The sequence below is a fragment of the Megalobrama amblycephala genome, linkage group LG10 (genome assembly GCF_018812025.1).
Source record: "Megalobrama amblycephala isolate DHTTF-2021 linkage group LG10, ASM1881202v1, whole genome shotgun sequence".
Lineage (NCBI taxonomy): Eukaryota > Metazoa > Chordata > Actinopteri > Cypriniformes > Xenocyprididae > Megalobrama > Megalobrama amblycephala.
Window position 1 is genome coordinate 35,807,600 of NC_063053.1, and position 17,957 is coordinate 35,825,556.

General features: G+C 38.3%; 1 protein-coding gene across 1 annotated transcript in view; it reads right to left on the reverse strand.

Moving 5' to 3' along the window:
• Positions 1 to 14,829: 14,829 nt before the first annotated feature.
• fam83b (family with sequence similarity 83 member B) overlaps positions 14,830 to 17,957 on the reverse strand; it is a 43,026-nt gene continuing 39,898 nt past the window's right edge. The window contains exon 5 of the mRNA XM_048205912.1: positions 14,830 to 17,862. Coding sequence (XP_048061869.1) covers positions 15,819 to 17,862 — 2,044 coding nt within the window. The 3' untranslated portion in view covers positions 14,830 to 15,818. The remainder of the gene's footprint in view (positions 17,863 to 17,957) is intronic.

Genomic DNA, 17,957 nt, shown 5'->3' on the forward strand with positions numbered 1-17,957 from the left:
TGTGTATTTACCGCTAAGATGATTTTTAGATGCATCATGCAATATATTGTTAAGGTAAATTCTAATTTAGAAGAGATGCATCTTAATTATGCTATATGTGGAATCAGTTTGACAAATTAGTTGAATAACTGAATAATCAATACTTCTGAATTGCACTCTATAATTCTATGAATCATACACTCTTAAAAACAAATGTTGTTTTTGCTGCGATGCCACAGAAACACCATATTTAGTGTTTCTATTTTAATAGTTCTTAAAAGAACTTGTTTTCTTATTGTGAAGAATATTTTATATAATATAAAGAACCCTTTGTGAAATGGAAGGTTTCGTGGATGTTAAAGGTTCTTCATGGGATGCAAGATATGAATTCAGATTGAATGATTCCACGCAATTTGGCTACGAATGTTACAACGATTAATGAATATGTTTGAAATGCACATCTAGTTAATGGAATTATTAAATACTAAATTAGTATAATATTTATTAAATTAAATTATACAAACAGCATGCTCCTGTGGGTTTTCTGGCTCAATTATAAGGGGCTCATTATACCCCAAGGGTCTCACTTTAACTTTTCACTCAAACTAAATGTCAATGAATAACTGTCTGCAAATCACCCATCAACAGACATGAAAACTTTTTCAAATTCATATTCATCAAATTCTCAGATAACTTCAAACTTCGGACAGCAGCGCCAGGCCAGCATGTCAGAACGGAAGGGTTAGGGTTGTGCTGACGATCACATGTCGAGCAAATGCCCAAACCCACCCAACTAATAATAATGTTATAGGCTCCACCCCAACACTGATCTGAGACTGCTGGCCTGGCGCTGGCTGCTGTGACGCATGTTTTATAAAAGCCTATTTTGCCAGCAGTAAAGTACCTATTTAACCCTGTGCATTGTACCCAACTACACAAATGCCATAAATATTTAATATGGAACATGTATACATCTATTTTTGTGCCTCACACTATCTTCTGCAAAGCTGTGTTGAAATTCAATGAAAAGATGTTGTAAAATGGAGTTATAAAATTACTTCAAACTGTCTTGACTTAAAATGTATGGATATTTACCTAATTGGTACCAGGTCCTTAATTGGCCCACCACCACTATGAATTGTATGCTGTGACTACAAATTGGATTTTACACTGCAAAAATGCTTTACTTTTACTACCTGTAGCTCTATTAAAACAAGAGTCGACAGAAGTAGAATCTCACTTGTGCCTGGAACAGCATGTCATACATATATATATATATATATATATATATATATATATATAGCGGCTTTGGTTATATGGCATTGAAGGAATACTGTGGGGTCTACCAGTGCACAAAGCTGCAATCCAAAACACACTAAAGGTATCCAGATAATACAACTAAAACAAGCAGAGGCTGCACTCCCATGTGGGTGGGGGTGGATAATCAGTCAATGCATTTATGACTTCTGTGACACTCCAAGGTCAAATCTTGCAAGCATTTATGTTTCTAGATTGATGCTGGTATAGAAATGATATAGTCATTAGGATCATCATGTAAAAGAAATCACATATGAGAGTGTCTTTAAAAGCACAAATTAATATTCTGTTCTTTCAATGCATTTACATATGAATACATTTTTATAGTTAGAAGTGGTTGTCAAATAGAAATGTGCAAGAATCCCAGTTCACAGAGAAATCTACCCTCAAATAATGTAGATACACTAAAGATTAGAATACACAGAAATATTTTTCATTTTCAAGAACAGATAAATTTATCCTGGAGGTTGGTATTCATATGTACCATGCATTATCCCTTAACACCAGCAGAAATATATATATATTTTTTTTATCTGTGTCTCTCTCTGGTACTGGATGCACATCATCTAGCTCACAGAAAGGTCAGCAGATTTGTGCAGAACGCCTGCCTCTTGGTTCCCACCTGGAGCATTATTATTTTGTAAAGTAAAGGATGTGCAAAGTAAATGATCATTATTATGAGCATAATTTTCTTATTGAATGCAAATATTTTCATTTCACAAACTCAGCTGAGATGATAAGCTGGGATGGTTAGCAGTGTTCTTTTAATATCATTGAGATACTATTATAGTTTATATATTTTATATATATATATATATATATATATATATATATATATATCAATATGGTGAATTATTTTTAAGTCAATTTACTGAGTGCTACCAGAGGGCGGTTCCATAAAAGCAGGGGCGTTTCCTCCGAGTAGGCAAGGGAGGCAGTGCCTCCTCAAAAAAAAAAAAAAAAAAAAAAAAAATAGGATGAGAAAATAATCCATATTACATATAAAATATTACAAATTATGACATTAAAAAGAGCGCAGGTCACAGGAACAGTGCCCAACAGCGACACCCGCAGGTAAAGTTACAGCAGGAGTCATGCTTTACAGTCTATGGAGTCCATAGACAGTAAAAGATGGAGTCATGCCTCCCTTTCTGCTCATAGGAAACCATATAAAATCATCAGACCCCCGGCGTGCGGTGGGTTTTGTGGGGGGTAATTGAGAATGAATGTGGGAAAGTCACGTGAGAGGAGGTAATGTATCCATCTCGCCATGGGCGTCGGAAGCAAAAAAAATGTGGGTGGGTCCTCCCTCCAAATTTTTTTTATGCAATTTTATATATATAGATAGATAGATAGATAGATAGATAGATAGATAGATAGATAGATAGATAGATAGATAAAATGCCAATCAATCGGTAGTTATTTATTTTATTTTTTAATAGAACAACGAGACACAAACCTTTACATTCAATCGCGTTTTTGCTCCCATTTATTTTCACACATTAGTGCATACAAAGTTTAGTCCCAAAGTGCGCACAACCGGAGAAATACACAATTACCTTTGATTTCGTTCGATAGAAAAGAAGCAGGGCCGTACGCAGGGGTTTATATTTACCGAGGTCACAAAATGTATTATGCTAGGGGGGTTCGGGGGCATGCTCCACCGAGAAAATTTTGATTTCCTTGGTGTACATATATGCATTTTAAGACGTTTTAAGGCCAACAAATTGGATAACAATAGCTTTAAAACCATGTCAACAAATACATACATGCATGCAGTTTTGAGGCAGCTTTAATCGCATGTTTGGTAATTCCATGACTTAATTTACCTCAGAATAATGATGGCGCATGCCCGTAGTTTCTTTTGCGCTTTAGTTAAGCTATAATAAAGTAATATGCAGCGCGCGCCGGCGCATTTGCGTGAGCAATTCTTATGTTCACGCTTCGAGCACAGTAGGCTATAGCCTAACGGCTGATTGGAGCTTTACTGATATAGCCTGACAACATCTCATCTGACCGCAGTTCACTGTTGTTCAACTGAATCTACCTTTTCCGCGCTCGTTTGACTTGTGCCTGGCGCTGAGGCGAAGGTGGAATGCGCGTCTGAAAAGTGTCCCGTTTGTTGTGGTCGTAAAGAGACATTTCTTTGTAAACGCAGCGTTTTACTTGGCGATGTTTTAAAAAATATTTTTATTTTTGGTATTTTTTATGCTCAGTTGGTGGTTTGTGGAGTAGCATCACCTGGGGGGATTAGACTGAATTAGAGACGGTAAAAGTGAGTGGGTCTGATTGGTCTTAAAAAGTGGGTGGGTCTTGTCCCACCCACATACAATGGTTCCGACGCCCATGCATCGCGCTATGATTGGATGTAATTGGTTGTGATTGGATATGATTGGTTTGTGCGATAAATCCCGCCTCTTGTTGACGTGCGCGTTCCGCGCGTCAGTTTGAATGAGCAAATGATGGCGTCAATCGGAAGACTAATTGAAAAGTAAGTAAACAGATCACCCAGTTAGATATCACCGCTTTGTGTCATGTCAAAATCAAACTTGAAATGGACTGAAAACATGATGACTGCGGGGTTTTTAGTGCAATCAGCTTGGTGAAATTAAAAATACAATTCGTGTCTGTGACAGACGGTGTTTACGGAGCATGACTGATGATCCAAAATATCCTAGGTTGACAATTAAAAAGAAAAACCGCAATACACAAATAAAATATATTGTTTAACTTATTATTACCTTTAGTTATTATTTTGGAATGAATATAGAAATGCTTAAAACACTAACTTGATGAGATTGACTTGGTTTTGATAAATAGAACATTACATTGTTAATGTAAAATTACAAAATAGAATTGTCTTTGGTTTCTTTTTTCTTTTTTGATGTAATGTAAAGTAATGTTCATTTAACAAGGATGATGTGTCAACTTTAAGAGTAATGCACATGAATTTACATTGATTCATAAAAAATAAAAATAAAAAGTGTCTCCTCATTTCAGAACACCTGCACGCCACTGCATAAAAGGTAATTGAAGTTCACGCAGTCCCACTAATTCGATCCAGGTTTACCTAGTCAAGATAATTGCGCGTGCACGCTTTTTTAAGCAGCCCTAGAGGTCGATCATGGATCAAATCGATCCACCATAGGAAATGGCATACATTTTGTGCTATTTTATGCGTCGGAACCATTGAGTGGGTGGGACAAGACCCACCCACTTTTTAAGACCAATGTGGACCTTTTCCTCAATTCAGTGTATAATCCCCCCATATGCTACTCCACAAACCACCAACAGATATAAAAAATACCAAAAATAAAAATTTTTTTAAAACACAAGTAAAAAGCTTATAAAGAAATCTCTTTACACCACAACAAACGGGACACTCCGCGCATCACCTTCGCCTCAGCGCCAGGCGCAAGTCAAACGAGCGCTGAAAAGGGAGCTTAGAAAGTCTGCGGTCATGAGATGTTGTCAGGCTATGCCATAAAACTCCAACCAGCCGTTCTATAGCATTTCGAAGCGTGCTCAAGAATTGCTCGCGCAAACGCCGGCGCGCGCTGCATATTACATTATAGCAACTAAAGCGCTAAAGAAACTCGAGCGCATTATTCGAGGTAAATTAAGTCTGTTACCAAACATGCGATTAAAGCTGCCTCATGCGCGTATGTATTTGTTGACTAAACAGACCAATTTGGGACGTCTTAAAAATGCAATAGAACCAAGGAAATCAAAATTTTCGCGGGGGAATGCCCCCGAACCCCCCTAGCATAATACTTTTATGGCCTCGGTATGCGTACGGCCCTGCTTCTTTTCTATCTAACGTAATCAAAGGTTTATCTCTCCAGTTGTGCGCACTTTGGGACTAAATTTGTATGCACTTGTGATCAATGTTGAAAATAAGTGGGTGTGAAAATAAGTGGGAGCAAAAACGCGATTAATGTAAAGGTGTGTCTCGTTGTTCTGTTCAAAAAAATCTAACTACCGATGTTGGCATTTTATCAATTTTATCTATCTACTATCTACATCTATCTATATATATATATATATATATATATATATATATATATATATATATATATATATATAATTGGAGGGAGGACCCACCCGCATTTTTTTTGCTTCCGACGCCCAGTTTTATGCGTTTGAGACATGGTTTTTCCTCATGATAACTTACTTTTCACAAGTTTATTCTCCACTCAAATTTTAGAAAGTATGCAATATTTCCATTTTGCTGCTAAACTTCACAGTGATCGAGCGCCGCTGTGCGCATGCGCGCTAAACAGACGGGACACAATAGAAGCGCAATAATTCTAAAATGTACATTTAGCTAAAATATTTGATGTTGGACATTAAATGTGCCTTATGTACAATTTTAAACCTACAAGTAAGTGTATTTTCATGATAGTAACTGTAAATGGACTATTGTAATAGGGTAAATCAATATACTTTGGGCCAATTACTGAGTTAAGATTCATCTTACCACTTAAAATTTAGTCTTTGCATATTTATTTTAATTTTTAATTTTGTGATATATATATATATATATATATATATATATATATATATATATATATATATATATATATATATATATATATATATATATATATATATATATATATATATATATATTTAAATAAAGACCAGAGTATAGATTAGGCTTGGAAAAGGCTAGCTGACTTTATTGTGCTTTGACTACAGTGGGTAGTTCCAGTGTGGACAACAACCATACATCATGTCACTTCTGCAGGCTGCATCTTACTCGGTCACTCTTTTCATAGCTTTTGCTGGCTCTGAGACACTCACTTGGTATTTCTCCTGCTTTTTGTCTTGCAAAAAAAAAAAAAAAAAAAAAAAAATCACTCATCACTCATCACTTAATGAAAGATTGAAAAATGAAGGCCTGATTGTTTCAGGGGCCTTGTCACAGGTCTATTGATTTTGAATTTCTGTGTTACTTTTGCTATATTTTCACTCTTAAAACAATGATTTGGTAATCCTCTTGTTCCACTGTCCTCTTTTGTGCTGAGAAATAAGGTTTACTGACAGTTCTCTCCCAAGTGCTTCCATTGTTGTCAGCATTAAGTCTGAGAATGATTCAGTGGGTTATATAGCACTTAATTTTTAAGAAATTACTTCTCTTTAAATGCTTTGGTTCATCATACTTACTTTTTAATAATAATAAAAAAAATGCCTTAAACTTACACCATTTTTTTATTATTATTTAGCACTATTTAGTAAATGTGTGTGTTAATAAATGTATATATGTTTCTAAAGTCAAATAATTGAATGTGAGAGAGTCACCTGCAATATCATTGCGTTCCTATTGGTCAGTGTTAGAGGAGCTCAGCTTATGGAGTTTCTTTTGTGTCTTTTTTATTCAAACAAACATATTGTGTTTGAGAGTAAAACTAATTATTTTGTAATTAAAAAATATATATATTGCAAAAAAAGTCTTCTTAAGGCTCAAAAATAAAGAAGTTGATAACAGAATTATTTGCAGTGCGTGTAAATCTTTGAAAACCTTTATTTTTCCTTGTGCACTTCGAGAACTTTTCATCCCAAACCCACACATTTGCTCTCTTTTCTGCTGTCTTTTTTGCGGGTCAAAATATTTTGCTTGCGAGGTGAATAGGTTTGCAAGCTGAAAAGTTTTGCAAGTTGAAAAGTTTTGCGAATTGAAAAGTTTTGTTTGCACGTGAAGCTGTAGCTCAGTGGGCGGTCTCTACCAACCAGGATGAAAGGCATTTTTTCTATTGGTCACCCTCGATTGAAGTGACAAGTTGGCCACGCCCACTACGGTTTCCAGCCTCTGCTGCTGCCACCGAGAAGCGAGAATGGCGAGCAACAGGTCGTTTACTGGGTAAGATAACTAATATCATAAACGCAGTGACAAGTGAACTGAATGATTCTCTCTTCTTATGCTGCCGTTGACTAGATTTTATTAACGTTAGCCAACACTAGCAGCCAGAGCCACCATTAGTAACGTTTGCCGTGTGGTCGATGTCCAGTGTTGCTAGCTGAGCTGACATTCATAATCACATTTGGATTTTCTCAGCGTAAAGGTTGACATAATGTGGTGTAATACTACAAAAAAAAAATTATAATCATAACCTTTATCTCCATACCAAAATCCTAGATGGCCAGACAGTGATTCATCTTTTATAAATCGTTAAAATATTAATGTCTGTGACGGTGTGACCATGGAGACTGTTGTATAGACTGTAAGTATTTTAAACGTGTAACTTTAAAATGATAAATGTTTATTATGAATAAATAGCGCTCATAAACGGCCGCGGAGATGGCATTCTCAAGTCAAACTAGCCGGGGCTTGGACCCAGAAACGGCGTTCCTTACGTCACGAGTTAACAAGCGGATATTTTTACCCCAGAACCTAGGCCCAACTCTACGAACATCGAAAATAGTGCCTCTCAACCTTTACGCTGAGAAAATCCAAATGTGATTATGAATGTCAGCTCAGCTAGCAACACTGGACATCGACCACACGGCAAACGTTACTAATGGTGGCTCTGGCTGCTAGTGTTGGCTAATGTTAATAAAATCTAGTCAACGGCAGCATAAGAAGAGAGAATCATTCAGTTCACTTGTCACTGCGTTTATGATATTAGTTATCTTACCCAGTAAACGACCTGTTGCTCGCCATTCTCGCTTCTCGGTGGCAGCAGCAGAGGCTGGAAACCGTAGTGGGCGTGGCCAACTTGTCACTTCAATCGAGGGTGACCAATAGAAAAATGCCTTTCATCCTGGTTGGTAGAGACCGCCCACTGAGCTACAGCTTCACGTGCAAACAAAACTTTTCAATTCGCAAAACTTTTCAACTTGCAAAACTTTTCAGCTTGCAAACCTATTCACCTCGCAAGCAAAATATTTTGACCCGCAAAAAAGACAGCAGAAAAGAGAGCAAAATGTGTGGGTTTGGGATGAAAAGTTCTCGAAGTGCACAAGGAAAAATAAAGGTTTTCAAAGATTTACACGCACTGCAAATAATTCTGTTATCAACTTCTTTCTTTTTGAGCCTTAAGAAGACTTTTTTTGCAATATATATATTTTTTAATTACAAAATAATTAGTTTTACTCTCAAACACAATATGTTTGTTTGAGTAAAAAAGACACAAAAGAAACTCCATATCAGCTTAGCCTGACAGTTAGCCTGCCCCGGACCAGGCTAGTTTCCCAGCATAAGTTGGCAGAGTAACTGAGTTTGAACTAATTTAAGTTTTATGAAACAGAATTCGCTGACAACAAGTCTGACTAAGTAAAATAAGCCTGGCTTGTTTTCTAATCTTGTTTTATGAAACAGCCCTTGGGAAAGCAAAGTAAATATGTTTATTAAATTCATCCACAATATGTGCACGTTCATTATTAATCTTATGCCTAATATGATAAAAATTGCAATTACTTTGTTTCTTGTCCCCTCACATTGATATTTACTACATGATTCATGGGAATTATATAGGCCTATTTTTTATTCAAAATGGTGAAATTAGGCAAAAGTTTATTAGTTTTAACATTTATATCCTAAAACAGCTGTCAAATATGAAATGTTTTATTTAGCTACTTACATATCACATCACTTTCATAATAATAATAATACATTTTATTTTAGGCACCAGCAACAAGAACAATATTAAAATAATAAATAACAGTAAATAACAGCCAATAAACCATAAATAAGAAAAGCAACAATAAACATGACCTATAAGAATAACAGAAAAGTGATCATGTAGGATAAACTGTTCTGAATAAATGAGTCTTAAGTTTAACTTTAAATTGAGATAACGAATATCACAGATGTTGACTGGGAAAGAATTCCAAAGGCGTGGAGAAGCATGGCTAAAGGCCCTATGGCCCATGGTGGTTAGACGAGCAGAAGGTGTATGGAGGAGACCCAAAGAAGCAGTGGCCCCTGCCCCTGCCCCTGCCCCCTGCCCCCTGCCCCTGCTTCTGCTCCTTTGATTGCGAAAGCGAAAGTGCCCTTTGCAGTTGCGAGAGACCCACAACCACAATTGAAATATATGAGAAGCATTAACACCGATGCCCTGCGTGAACTCAGTGTGCAGGAAATAAACACCTCAGAAAAATACAGAGGTCCGAACCTTGGTGACCTCATAGCTGGTCACCGCCATACGTCCTACACTTCCTACAAAAGTGGCATTTCAATGGATCAACATCTGCATTTCTTCAGCGTTCCATAACAGACTGCACAGAGGATGAACTGCTGCTTGCTGTTTCAGGATGAAGTCATCTACCTTGATGCCTTTACCGTTCAGTCCTAAATTGGACCTCAAAGACACTTACAACCTTACAATTCAATAAATGCAGTAATATCTATCCACATAATCACTAACATTATATATATATATTTTTTTTTTTGCCTGCATGGTTTTCCCCTTCCCACAGTTGCCTTTGGCTTGCACAACAGGGGACAAAAATATTATGTTCTTTGAACTGTGTTACATATTATGACAAGACTTTGAGTTAACATTTTAGTTAAACTGATTAAGGGGTGGATGATACTACCAAAATCTTAAACACTACCATTTATATGTGTTATTTACCAGTAGTAGTGATGCACATCGCCAAACTAATTAGGCTCTAGGCTTGTCACCAGTGATGGGGAAAGTTACTTTTAAAAGTAATGCATTACTATGCAATGAGTTTCTCTTTAAAAAAAGTAACTAATTGCATGGAATGTAATGCGTTACATTACTTGTATGTTATTTTTTCTCATCTGGGCTGTGTAACGACAGTCTGCAGCATGCATGATGATAGTTCAAGAGTACAAAAGTCTTTAAAAAACATTCAGAAGATATATTAGAACAGGTATGAAAATGCAAACCATATAAACTGAAATAAGAACTGACAAGGAACTGAACGAAACAGGGAGTATAAATACAAGGCGAATATAATCACTGACAGGTGATGGCAGGTGATGAAAAGGCACGTCCTCACATCGTGTAGTGTCCAACTGAGGAGGGAGGAGGCTTTGGAGGTGGGTGTGGAACAGGTGACGGACATGGACGAGATGGAGTCAGAAGACACGAGCACTATGGTGGAGCCAACGGCGGGAGGAACCACGCTGAAGCCTTGACTGAAGGGCTAGGCTGAACCTGGGGACTGGCTGACGGGGGCGGAACCAGGGTGCATGCGGTATCTGGCGAGGCACAGAGATCGTCAGAACAGGGCGACATACCCAGCCCGGAAGTCTGAGGTGGAGCTGCTGGCTCATGGGACTGAGGTGGAGACGGGGGCTCGGCAGGCTGGGATGACGATGGAGGGAGTGAGGACGATGGGGAAGCTGGAGGGAAGGAGAAGCCTGGTGGAGCCGATGGGGTGGAGGGTCGAGGCGGACCATGGTGGAGTCGAGGGAGCGCAGAGCCAGGGCAGAGCTAAAAGGCTGACAGGCCGAGGTGGAGACATGGGCCTGGAGGCCTGATGTGAAGCCAGGTAGTCAACCTCAAGTCGAGCTGGTAGACGGGAGGCCTGAGGCAGGAGCAGAAGAGCCACATGGAGCAAATGGCGGGGGCAGAGCCGAGGAGCAGGATGACACCAGCAGAGAAGATGGGACCAGGAAGTCAGGCGCGGACATTGTAGGAGGAAGATTTTCATATGGAACTGGAGCATCTAGACGGCTTGGGGAAGACTCAGGCAGCTTGTTCTGGCTTGGGCTCCTTCTTGGCCCTGCTGATGTTCCACGGAGAATCATGTTACTGTAGCCTCCACCACCGGTATTCCACCAGCACCCTGTTCTCGCAGGTGATGAGCCTAAAGGCCGTTTCATACTAAAAGTGAAATTAATAAGCCTCATGCTGAAGGAAATGCAAATTCATGCCTGTGCAGTAGAGGGCGCACTTAGAGGGTGCACTTAGAGGGCCATTCTGAACTGCAGAAGAATAGGACACAGCAGAAGAAATTCAACACTCTGAGGCTGCGTCCGAAAACTGGAAAATGCTGCCTTCTGAGGTCACATTTCAAGGTAGTAAGGCATCAAGGCACGTCCGAATCCAATGTTAGCTTCACTTCCTGTCTCATGAGATACCTTGCTCAGATCGATTTTTGAAGGAAGCATAGATGTATCCTTCGCTGCCTTTGATGTCCCACAATCCTGTGCTTTCCATTCCATTTGAAAATTGCGTTTGCTGCTCAGTTTGTGTGTAAATGTACGATTTTGACCAACATATTTCAATTTTGATATCATTTCTATCGAGAAATTACTACTGTAATAATTAAATATTTGTTTAGTTCTCACCAAAGCTCGCACTATATCGCTTGTAGATCATTAAACTGTTACGCTGCCTCAGAAGTCTGTCCGAAATCAGTTTCGTGAGGTACCTTCATGCACAAACGCTGCCGTACAAGTCATTCTCTTATAAGACAGCGAGGCAGCAAGACAGCTACCTAGGTTTTCGGACGCAGCCTGAAATTCACCATTTCCTACATTACTTCACTAAAACAGACAACTTGAGGGAATGAATGAAAACAAGTGTGGTGGTGTGGCCAAGAACAAGCTGGACAGGTAGTAGGCAAAACGAGCAGGGTTTATTTGTTCCAACAAAAAGAATAAACTTAACAGGGAAGTTGAAAATCATTTCCAAAGTATATACGAAGAACAATAAAATAAAAAACAAAAATTAAACAAGCAAAGTAAAGTAAATCTCCCATTTTAACAAAATAACAAAAACTACTAAGATCAACTGCCCATGATCTTACTGTGGCTGGACAACCCTGACTAACTTCTGCTCATCTCTTCATTGCTATAAATACCCATTTAGCACATACCAACCCAAGTAAAGGTAAATATCACATAATAACTTTACCAAATAAACTCAAACAAAATGACAAAATCACAGAATATATGCTACCATACCTAACATATTACAGTCATTTACCTAGAATACATGAAAAGAAAATACTCAAACCAACAAAAAGATTGAATGACATAACAATATAACATAACACAAAAGATCCCCTCTAACTCAGAACATGATGGTTCATTATCCTCTCTAACTCAGAACATGACACAGTCCAACTTCCTCTGACATAGCACAAATTAGGGGATTGAAGCACCGCCTCCCCCTTTGTCTGCTGCCACATAGAATGCGGCCGCCACTCCATGGACTCAGGTAATCTAGGACTCGGGTAAAGTTAATCAGCAAAGAATATAAGTGTGCACCCTTCTGTACATTCAAGATGTTAATAAACTGTTAACTTGTTAAATGTGTCTTGTGTTTTTCTTGTAATAAGGGGATTCAAATAAAAGTAACAAACCATATTAAATTAAACTAAATTAAACATAAAATCAAACACAATGGTAAGGCTAAACATGTGAGGTGGGCTATGCACCCGTCACAACAAGTGAGTGAATTCAGACACTGAGTGCACCAGAAGGGTTGCTGCTTTTGCATAGTTTGTGCTTGCTGTTTAATAAGCATTGCAGCTTCAGTAGTAATGAAAAGATTTATCTTGAACTCTGTCATGAAAGATAGTTATACGCATGTATAAACCTTAATTAAACAATTTAATAATCAAAGGAACTTATACCTGTATGATATTACGCTGTGCCCACATTGGACTACAGTTTTGGAAAAATGAACGGATGGATGATTCAGCTGCGAGCTGAATAAAAAGGAAAAATATATATTACTAGTGTGAATCTTGAGACAAAACAATGGCAGTGACATATTTTAAGATACATTAAAGGGTTAGTTCACCCAAAAATGAAAATCATTATTTACTTACCCTCATGTTGTTCCACACCCGTGAGACCTTCGTTCGACTTCAGAACACAAATTAAGATATTTTTGATGAAATCCAATGGCTCAGTGAGGCCTCCATTGACAGCAAGATAATTAACACTTTCAAATGCCCAGAAAGCTACTAAAGACATATTTAAAACAGTTCATGTGACTACAGTGATTCAACCTTAGTGTTACGAAGAGACAAGAATACTTTTTGTGCACCAAAAAAACAAAATAATGACTTTATTCAACAATATCTAGTGATGGGCGATTTCAAAACACTCCTTCATGAAGCCTTATGAATCTTTTGTTTCAAATCAGTGGTTCGAAGCGTGTATCAAACTTTCAGTAAACGAGGCTTTGTTATGTCTTAAGTGTTTTGAAATGTTTAGAAAATTGAATGGTTCACATGACTGATTTGAAACACAAAATTCGTAGCACTACAATTTGGTTGTACAATTTTTGTATGCTTAAAAAAAATGTAGAATTAGCTTTTTCCAAATTATAATTTAAATGAATACTATGGGGAACAGAATAGATACACTTTTCTTATTAAAATGTTTTACCTCTGAAGAAATTAAAAATAAATTTGGTAGGTGTATTTAACTACTATGTGCTAACATTTAAATTAATCATTTGATACAATGCACTTACTGTGTACATACATGTTTTTACATTGTACTTATATTTGTAATTTCTGTAATTACACCTATAACTGTAATTTAATCTCTCCCAGTTTGAATCTAGATTAAAGACTCATCTCTTTAGCCAAGCATTCACATAATGCACCTCATAACCTTGTACTCCAGTTATCAAATGTGTATGACTATCTATTGCTTGAAATGTTATGAACAGGATCTACCCTAGTTATTTTCCATTTGCTTTTCTGTCTCTACCTCGGGATGCTCATCCTGAGGTAACTAGAGATTACACCAGCTCCAGTTGGGATCCAGCCTATTGCGAAGATGACTCAACACCTGTGAAGAGATGATTCCAACCCCTGCAAGAATCAACATGCACCAATGCTAAATTATCTATATATTGTAATCATTATGTTCATTAACTTTTCATAATTGCTTTTAATTAGATCATTGTTTTGTTCTTAAATTAATACATGATTTTAGTTAATAGCATGATTTGTATTATCTTAGAATTGTACATTTCAGACATGGACACATGCACACATTCACCTCTGATAACAGATTACAAGTTGTAATGTAGAAACATTACTTTATCTGTAAAGCTGCTTTGAAACGATGTGTATTGTGAAAAGCGCTATACAAAGAAATGTGAAATGAATTGAATAATTACACTGTTGACCTTCCCTTACACCATAACCCACACTCAAACCTGCCCATACCACCAAACCTGTCTCTAACCATACCTGTATCCACCCTTAATAGTGTACAATTGTAATACAATATGAACACAATAATAATAGTAGTTAAAGACTCCTAATAAAAAGTGTGACCATAAATTTGACACATATGCTTAAACTTTCATGTGCACATGAGATGAAGAATAAAAGCTGTTTAGCTTTTGGCGTAAATCGTCTAAGTGGATTGTCACATGACCAGCCGAATCTTGGTAACTGGAGACTTTTGCGTTTGTGTGATGTTGTATCCTCACCAATAGGTGCCAGTATAAAATCCAGGACATAATTTTACTTGTTTGCCGGTCAACTCAAATAGCTAATAAAAAACTAAGTAAATGCATGTTTATCTTGTAGTAAAATGGCAGTATTTATAGTAAAAGGGAGCACTTCATAAAACAGTTTCAAGTTAAATCAATTTCATGTCCATTCATTTATTTCATACCCTGTTAGGTTACAAGCAACAGTGATCAAAGGAAAAAAAAAAAAAAAAAAAAAAATGGACCTGACATTGTAAGAGAACAGCATTTTAATATTTTTTGTCCTTGATATACTTTACTATACATGTGCACTTTGTGAAATTAGAGCCATTAATTAACATATCTTAAATACAAAACAATACAAAGACAAACAATACCATGACCTATAGTGCAAAGCCAGTGCAGTATATGCCAGTATGGTTAGTCACCCTTAAAGATACCTAAGCACCAATTACCCACAAACCAGCATTTATTTATCTTGCATTTGTTCCAGCATTTCAATGTCAATTTAACCATGACAATCTGGGTTATTTTGGGAGAGCTTTTTTACAGGCTGAAGTGCAATTTAAGATTGTATGGATGGTTTACTAAAGCTTTTAATCAGACCATATTAGACGTTTCATCCTCAGTTAATGTTTTATAATTGCATTCATTCAAGTGACAGAGATTATAAAGCCAGTCTGCCCATATCCCCACTCAAGACATCCTTTGCCCTTAAGACAAATATTATTATTAAAAAATACTAGTACAAAGAAACAGTGTAATAGTCTTTGCAGCATTTTCCACCAGTTATATTGCAAACCTTCAACACTGGCATTAGCAATAATGCATTCAAGTAAACAGCACTGTTCTACTTTTTAAAAGCCAAAGTGTCTAACGTTTTGGATCTGAAAATACTTTCTCCTGTTCAATTTAATTATGCAGAAACAATTTACACAAACCATTTAAGCATGAGCATCTCAACTAGTCTGACATAACAAGCTTGGCTTAATCAATGGCATAAGTTGGAGGCAGAAATGTCTGACCAATGGAAGGCGGATGGTAGTGCTTGAGAAAACTGTTTGAAAACAATTATTTGTGCAATTTTTGCATATCCATTTGGTCAGTCTAGTGGTGCAGAAAAGGCACATTTCAGTACTTATTCTTGTGTATTAAATTTCCAACCCTTTGCATGAAACGGCCAAATCTGTTGTCTTGTCCCTGTGTCTGCTGGTTTGTATAAGTGTTATGGTTATTCATTGGTTGTCTTCTTAGAAAGACAGTATTCCTTGTTTTCTCATTTGCGTGGCTCTGCGCAGACACATAGGCAGGCTGGCCTGCTGTGGGACGCGTGCTTTCAAATGAGCAAAGCGGCTCAAATCTGCTATACAGCCTGTTTGCTGATACTTGTTGCTTTGGCAACAGATCTGATCTTGGTAGTGTTGAGTCTGTCTTCTCTTTCTGAGCAACAACCGAGGATTGTGCCTGTGTTTTGGAAGCCTCTGCACTTGCAGGAGGGTGAGACGGATGAAGCTCTTCAGTGCTAAAACGAGGCGCAGATGTTTCTCCCACCAGGCCGGGAGAGTGATTCTCAGCTCCAGGGATCTTCCCATTAGCTCGCTTCAGTCGGCTGCTCTCAACAGACTTGGTGGAATTGGCAGTGCTGCCATGGTCTTTCTTGTCATCATAATCCGAGAGAATGGTATCCGTGCTGCTTCCCATTTTGAGACTTTGTGCATTCTTTCCTTTCGGTGAGCTGTCCCCCTTCTGAGGGATGTTTAGAAGGGATTTTATTTTCTTAGTGCTCCTTTTCAAGAAGCGTTGTGATGATTCACTGTTTGGTTTCGAAGGCTGACTTTCCTCTTGGTCCAGAAGCGATTCTGACACAGTTCTCACAGGAGGCTCTTGCCATAAGTTTCCTGAGGTAGTTGTGTTCTCATCTGCCTTTTTGAAATCATCATGTGAGACGGACCTCTGGTCCTCTTTGAAATTCGGAGTGTACGCTCCATTTCTGGGATTCTCGTTTGCAGGCACATTGCAGTTTTTCTGTCTTCTAGGTAAAGATGCGTACATGTAACTGGAAGGCCCGTTCATGTCACCGTTGTATGTATTGCACCTGGGATCGGCCACACTGTGCCTCTTGTATCGGTCCTCCTGCAGGTAGTCACGCTCCTTGTTTCCAAATCTACTTTTGGCTCGGTTTAAACTTGCATATACCGAATCCCTTCCGGAGCTATATGACATGTTACTCCCTGAGTTTTCTAAAATCTGTAAACTGCGCCTCTTTAGCATGAAGTCATCATGCTGTGCTGTCTGATTCCACTGTGTTGAAGAATATATCTGAGCATTTGACTGAATTCGTGCTGGATCGTGATGGGAGGACGCTGAATTATTGGAGTAGCTGTTCGTCTCTGGTTGTTCCGGTATGGTGGACGTGAAAACAACCGATGACCTGAGGCGAGAATGTTGTGGAGGAGCCAATTTATTCTCCTCGTATTGGTCTAGATAATCGTAGTTCTCTCCATAAGGTGCATCGTTGTCGTTGTTGAGGTAAGACTCTATCCTCCATGTCCGAAGGAAAGACTTAGAAGTACTTGCTAAACTGGGCAGGTTTTGCCTCATGTTGAGAATTTGTTTGTCATGGCCATGGTACGATTGGCGCATGTTTGAGCCTCTGAACATCGGGTTGGTGACGTAACTTTCATACTGGTTTTCCGCATTGTTGGAGAAACCGCCGTAACGACTGGTCTCTGCTGCCACATTCCAATTGCTACAGCCATACTTGGACAATTTCGACAGATATACAGGCTCCTGGCGTTCACCTGCGTAGCTGTGTCTTTTGTAAAACTCTGATGTGTCTTGAAGGAATCGAGCATGCGGTGTAACAAGCGGCCTTTCTTCAACCTCTCTCAATGTCGAAAATCCTGACCTCCTTTCACAGGCTTGCCGGTAAACAGCGTCAAGTGTGTGCCTTAAATGATCTTTCCTTTCAAAGGGGTTGGTGGAATTAATCAAATAGCCGTCCATTTTGCCATTGGGCTTCATCTCACACTGGTTCACGCTGGCAGTCTGAAACGGAGCTGGGATTGTCGATCGAGCGTACAATGTCCGGAATTCCTCGTCATAAGTCTCCACTAATTGGCCAGTTATAACCTGAACCATGCTGAGGTTGATCTTCTCGTAGGACCACATGAAGCTGCCAAACGAGAAATGAAGGTAAATATAGCTATTAAATTCATTCTTAGCAACATATGCAAAAGTTTTGGAATGCAGTTTATCTTGGGCAAGGTA